This window comes from Cimex lectularius, unplaced genomic scaffold (assembly GCF_000648675.2).
Source record: "Cimex lectularius strain Harlan isolate CLEC.00 unplaced genomic scaffold, Clec_2.1 scaffold24, whole genome shotgun sequence".
NCBI classification, from domain to species: Eukaryota; Metazoa; Arthropoda; class Insecta; order Hemiptera; family Cimicidae; genus Cimex; species Cimex lectularius.
Window position 1 is genome coordinate 1,320,832 of NW_019392666.1, and position 6,751 is coordinate 1,327,582.

The following is a 6,751-nucleotide window of genomic DNA, read 5'->3' on the forward strand; positions in this document are numbered from 1 at the left end:
GGAAGAGAGGGCTGGCGAGACCAGTGTAGTTTGCATTAAAAAAAGCTTGGTGAAGGAACTGAGATATACAGAAATTTCCATCAATGCTACATCCACCAAAATTTCAAATTAATTTTCTCGAATTTCAATCACAATGAGAATTCTTACAAGAAATAATGTTGTAAAGATCCATAGGAATGGGAGAATGCGATCATTGTTGAAACGTGTGAATTAAGTAGAGAAAAGGACTGATGTAGCAATGTATTTTGTGCTGATATTGAATTAAAAAAGTACTTTATTAGATAAGCAAAAGAGAAAAAAGTACTGCACATAACGGCAATGGTTATCACCCATAATGCTGACAATATATTTATTTAACATGTTGACTACTACCGTCATATATGCTATGGTAGAGAGGGTTCCTACCCTGACATTACTGCCATAGCTTATTTGGTGGGCACCTGAGCACATTTGGCAGAGTATAGAAACCCTCAGCTTCAATGCAGGTATTTGTGGTTTTGCACTTGCCAATACATATTGCAACAAAATTATGGTTTTAAAAATTTTATTTTGCCTTATTTCCATTTTGATGTCTTGGGTGCAACTAATATAATTGATTTATTTTAGATTATAATATATTAAACCAGAAATATAAGTTGGAAAAAGCAAAAACTATCACTAAAAACTGGAATATCACACAAGAGGGTTATGCCATTAGTTGTGTGGGGTTGCAGAACCAATATTCTATTGCTACCGCTGAATAAGTTGACACTAGTTTTTTATTGAAAAAATGCATTTAAAAAAAGAAGAAACTTGATAATATGGTCATACTAAGGTAAATGGAAACCAATTATTAAAAAAAAAGTTCCTGCCAAAAAGGTAATGCTAATCTACCAAAAATTCCTTTGAAATACCATTTGTGCAATTATTACAAACTGCATTGATTGGCCCATATTCTCTTAAGGATGGATGGTTAAGGCTTTTCAATCCTCTTTGTTAAACAGTAGTGATTTGACAGCAGAATAACATTATTAGTATGCTAATAAGTATATTAGTATAGATAATGATGTAAGTATATTGCTAACAAAAAAAAGTCAAATATACATGGCTGTTGTCTAAACCAAAACTCTCTCTCTCTCTCCTCTCTCTCTCTCTCACTCACTCACTCTCTCTCTCTCTCTCTCTCTCTCTCTCTCTCCTCTTATTATGTCTCTCTTTTCTGTTTGTTCACTTTCATGTTAAGCGTTAGAAAGGTCCACGATACCTAACTTTGCTTTTTAATTTAAAAAAATTGTGTTTTAAAATTTATGTTTCATTTCTAGCTATAGTAATTAAAGTTAGCACATTTTATGGTATTATACTGACTGGTAGTAAATTGTGGCATAAACTCATTAATTGTCTTAATAACACATTATATTATTTCACAATATTTCTTCCACATTTAATTTAATCAAATGATTATGCAATTCAATCTCTTTTACCCTTAATCACTTAATCAATAAAAAATTATTCTTTATCAATTTTTTTAATAGACTATCACACATGATGACATAGTTAAATCAGTGTTTGTTATAATAAGATCTACAATAAAGAAAAATGTTTAAAAGTATTTTTAAGGTGCCTGTTAGTAAGTATCCACATTTTAAATTTTAAACTTGAGATAATTTCAGAACACATATAGTTTGGTTTATCTACTTTGCTAGTTGAAAAAAATAAAATAAATTTCATTTAGTTTAAAATTACTACAAATGAGTAGTCTAAATATCTCTCAGTTATATGAAACAACATAATTTTTAAGAATTTTAGTCCTAAAAATTTCCATTGAATATTAATAGAATTCATTAAAGGTGGACACGTCCTGACATGAGTAAAAAGGGTAGATGATCAGAGATGATAAAATAACTTAATTGATTATGTATAGTATGATGATAGCATTTATTATCTTGGTCAAATTTCTTTAGCCAAATTAAATAATGCTTAATTATTTGTTATAGTACGTAGACCGACCATGAGTAGTACGTTTAAGATCTGATTTCTGTTCAGATTACTTGCTAAGCTTTCAGCTTTTAGCTTTTATACAACCAACCTCAGGGCCTAAAAATTTGCATAGATGTACCAGCATTTAAAAAAACCTTAATGTCCTATTATTTAGGACATTAATTATAAATTTTGTTCATACCGGCTCACAGAGTGTTCCAAGGTGTAAATACTTGTATATCTTTTTTTATATTGTACCTGTAGTTAGTTAGTAAATAAAGCATAATCATTATTATATGTGTTACCTTTATTTTAAAGAAACAAGCATAAGAATTTGGTTGGTGAGGCCTGCCAGCACTGATGTGGGGGTGAAGACAAGTTTGTATGACTTCCATGTTGAAAGGAGTGGCAAGATGGTCAACTTTTGCGGGTTTCAGCTCCCAGTACAATATGGAACAGAGAGCATAACAGAGTCTCACCTCCATACAAGAAAATTCTGCTCAGTTTTTGATGTGTCGCACATGCTTCAAACAGAAATTGTTGGTAAACATAGAGTTGAGTTCATGGAGAGTCTATGTACTGCTGATATTGCAGGTTAGTGTTTCACTTGTCAAAATGGATTAGTGTGGTAATTACTTAAATTTCTAGGAATGCCTGAAAATGGGAGCTCCCTGAGTCTGTATACTGAGAAAGACAATGGTGGAATTTTAGATGACTTAATTGTCACCAAGTGCAACGATCATTTATACATAGTATCAAATGCATCAATGAGAGATCAAGACTCCCAATTAATGTTAGCTGCAAAGGTTGGTATTTCAAAGCAAACACAAAGATTTATTTTTAAACAAGGATTTTTTTTGTTGGGGGGAGCCTATAAGTATGTTGGGTTCTCAGGACCTTTATGTACAGTGACGAGTCTTGTGGCTATCCCTAACATTTCATATTTAATGTATCTAACTAACTGAACTAATTGTATCTAAATCTAATTTATTTACTAGTATTGATTATTGTACATTGATTCAAATGAGATAAAGCCATGATCTAATAATCAACAAACATTAAACATTTTCAACAGAAACATGTTAAACATTTTCTTTACTCTCTACTTAAAGAAGTAACTCTTCCAAAATAAATTGTTATTAGCTCAAGTGGTAGAACAGCGGTGTATTTAACCGAAGGTCGTGGGTTCGAATCCCGCTTATGACACTCGTTTTTTTATTTCAACCAATACCATACCTAAAGATTAATTAATTGAAAGAAGTTATTTAGTCGATCGAGCCACGAAATATAATGGATTTAATAAATTGTTATATTTCTTCATGTGGTCTGAAGTGTGATGAACCAGGAATTTAGTTGTTACTGGTCATTTTGGTCTGCCTATCCTTGCTGAGTTTGTCTGTTAGATGTGGCTTGTCGCCATCCTCAGTGGTGCAAAATGCCAAAACATGTCTAATAGACCAGCCCATTAGGATAGGCAGGCCAAATAGGTGCTAAAAAATCTATCAAAAAGAGCAACATTAAAAACATGTTATTTAAAATTTTAAGCTTGTGGAGAAAAATTGTGAAAAAAAAATTATTTTAGGACATCTTCAATCGAAATGGGAAAGATGTAAACCTGACGTTTTACAACCCAGAACAGCGATCACTGCTTGCAGTACAGGGGCCAAAATCACAGGAAGTGCTACAACCATTAGTAGAGGGTGTTGATCTTAAAAATTTGTATTTTATGTCAACGACAAAAGCAAAGATGTTAGGTACTGGAGTGGAGCTAAGAATCACAAGGTGTGGCTACACTGGTGAAGATGGTTTTGAAGTCTCAATTGACTCAAAACATGTCCAGACTTTGGCAGAAATGCTAGTGAAGAATCCTTATGTGAAGCTTGCTGGTCTTGGTGCGAGGGATACTTTAAGGTGAGTTGTACCATTTCAGCATGGAAAAGTTATTTAAAAGATTATTTATGTGCTTTTTTAACCACCTATTTTTTTAAATTTCCTACTACTATTGATATACATTAAAAAAAAAGTAATTTATGTGTTCCTTTCAATATGTTGTAATCTCTAATGTTGTTCTATGAAATAATTATTCTGACAATTGTTGTATGAGACACGATTACCAATCTAATTAATTATTTTGAAATCTTGGTAGCTAGCTCGATTATTTCCATTCAAACTCTAGACTAACCACTGTCTCACCGAAGGTTTAACAACCACAGGAGGAAATCTCACATTTATGAAAGTACTGAAGTTATTTACTTCACTCTAAAAAAAATAAAACCATGTTTAACTATATGATTTGGACATCTCCATTTACTTTCATATTAACAAATTCTGTACAGTAATGTTGTCAGTTGACAAAGCAAGATTTTTAATTGCATGAACTGAGTATGTATAATTAGAGTAAAACTTATGTTACATCTTGACACCAGTAAGCATTCTCAGTTGTGCTTAAAACCTTAGTTTGGATACACAAAGAAAAACAATCTTAATGCAATTAATATTGCATCCTTTTGTTTCACCCCTTTTTTAATGCATGTTTTAATTTAATACATATTTTTTTTTAATTCATTCCAAACATCGGAAGTTAGTTGATGAAACATTTTTTAAATTTATTTTTAAGGATAGTATTAGCCTTGTTTAATAGCAGATTGGGGCTGACCCCATTTTTTTTCCTGGTGTTCATTAAATTCTAGGATCAACAATAGAAATTGAAACTTTAGCATCGTGACAATTGTCCTATCACATTGGTCACCATTATCCCTTCCACATTTCATTAAACATATGTAGGTTTTGGACACACCATTGGGAAAAAGGAGCAAACTGTTGCATTCAAATTTGCCTCACTTATGTTAAAACATGGGCCCCTGGGCACGCAGGGCATAGAGGCAATGAAAAGGTTGACATGTTGGCCAAATAGGGAGTCAACATGGACTCTCTAGGTCTTGAATCCTATGTGGTTTAGCATCCTGTGACAAAAGACAAGTATCCTCATACATCTTTAAATGGATCCTTAATGAGTCATTTCCTGGTCGAACAATACCACAGATATGAGGCATGCAAAGAGATCATAGAAGGGCCACCCACAAAACTCACAAAGGAATTACTGGAAGGCAACCGCAACTGAACTAGGATTCTGGTTGTACTCTTGATTGGGCACTGCCACTTAAGAAAGCACATGAACCAGATAAGAGTATAGGCTGAAGAAACAATGTACAGATTGCCAGGAAGTGGAGGAGACCGCAGAACACTTTCTATGTTTATGTGAAGGTCTATGTAGGTGCAGGTTCTTGCAACTAAGACAGGAAAAACCACAAGCAAGATCCTGCACTAAGGAGCCACTGTATCGTACACTATGGAGGTAGATTAACAACCTGAAACTGGCCAGTGTTAAAAAAAAAGAAGAGAATAAAAGCGCAGAAGGCCTTGTGAGTGCCTCTTTTATCCCTCCCTATCTTTATGTTAAAACACGAGATGAGTCAGATTTCAACATACCACAAGAAAACACATTGGTTGTTGGTTAATTTTTTTGGTAAAAGCTCCACTATGTTTTTCTGCTCGTTATTTGTATTAATTACATAAATTTGATTGATCTTTCTTTCAAACACATTTATAAAAGCAAAAAATAACGCAACAATTAGGACTTGCGTTTAAAATTAACTCACACTGAATATCAGTTTACAATTGCAAGAACTTACTTATTTGTCATTATTATTTTTTTTTTTTAGGTTGGAAGCTGGATTATGCTTGTATGGCAATGATATTGATACCACAACAACACCAGTTTCTGCTGTTTTAATGTGGACTGTAGGTAGGCAAGATTGAGAGTATGTATAGTACATAGCATGTATTAAGCATATAATAATGAAGATACACTGTATGTAGAGTATCAGTTATTCACATTTTAGTTATCTTATATGACAGGTTTTAAGGGCTAATTTCATCAAGATAGAAAAGACTGAGTCTAACCTTATCCTCAACAAAATGGCGTAGGTGATTTTTATGCCCATTGTGAAAAATGTAATTTTCAAACAGTTTAGCATCATTTCATGACCTCTTTTTCCATTTATCCATTATATACTATATCATTATTATAGACAATGATTGAGCAAATATAATTTAATTTATTGCTGATAGTGTTAAATTGTTATAGTATATTATTTATTATATAATTAGGTTGATTATTCAATTGTAGGTAAAAGGAGGCGACAGGCGCAAGACTTTCCAGGTGCAAAAGTTATTCTATCTGAGCTCAAACAGGGCCCGTTAATGAAGAGGGTAGGTCTAATCTCAACAGTGAAGAAGAGTCCCCCATTCAGACAAGGAGCTTTAGTCATTGATAAAGATGGTCGTGAAGTCGGCAAGGTAACATCAGGATGCCCATCACCTAGTCTTGGGGTCAACATTGCCATGGGCTATGTAAAAAGTGAGCATTGCCGAGCAGGCACTCAACTTTCCGTCCGAGTTAGAAACACCGACGTTGATGTTGAAATAACAAAAATGCCATTTGTGAAAGGTAATTATTACCACGCTCCTCAATTAAATAAATAATTGTCAAAATTATTATGTTACACGAAAAAAAGTATAAATGCCATTGTATGATGCAGTCAAATTGTAATTTAGCTTGTTTAAGTAAGAACATACATGTACAAGTGATTTGTAATTGATTTTAATTGATCAATTTCATTTATTTTTGGTAACAAAAAGTAATTAAAAGGGAAAACAAAATATTTAATATGTATCATGTAAATTTGTGTAATTCTTAATATTTAGAACAAATAAATTTGTTGAGGTTTGAAGT

The 6,751-nt window shown here is 32.8% G+C and overlaps 1 protein-coding gene across 2 annotated transcripts; it reads left to right on the plus strand.

Moving 5' to 3' along the window:
* The first annotated feature begins 1,498 nt into the window (after positions 1 to 1,498).
* LOC106660812 (aminomethyltransferase, mitochondrial) lies at positions 1,499 to 6,746 on the plus strand. 2 transcript variants are annotated; one of them, XM_014383757.2, is made up of 6 exons: positions 1,499 to 1,606; positions 2,275 to 2,550; positions 2,605 to 2,762; positions 3,539 to 3,867; positions 5,679 to 5,761; positions 6,146 to 6,746. In XM_014383757.2, the coding sequence occupies exons 1-6, from the start codon at positions 1,576 to 1,578 to the stop codon at positions 6,499 to 6,501; spliced, it is 1,233 nt and encodes a 410-aa protein (XP_014239243.1). In that variant the 5' UTR covers positions 1,499 to 1,575; the 3' UTR covers positions 6,502 to 6,746. The 2 variants fall into 2 exon arrangements, with proteins under 2 accessions (XP_014239243.1, XP_014239245.1); XM_014383759.2 differs by lacking the exon at positions 1,499 to 1,606 and adding an exon at positions 1,978 to 2,179.
* The last annotated feature ends 5 nt before the right edge of the window (positions 6,747 to 6,751 follow it).

Excerpts from the sequence above, each read along its gene's own strand:
- LOC106660812 (XM_014383757.2), top strand. The coding sequence starts at position 1,576 with ATGTTTAAAAGTATTTTTAAGGTGCCTGTTA. Across the intron at positions 2,551-2,604 it reads ATGTACTGCTGATATTGCAG|GAATGCCTGAAAATGGGAGC; the intron begins GTTAGTGTTTCA and ends TTAAATTTCTAG. Across the intron at positions 5,762-6,145 it reads TGTTTTAATGTGGACTGTAG|GTAAAAGGAGGCGACAGGCG; the intron begins GTAGGCAAGATT and ends ATTCAATTGTAG.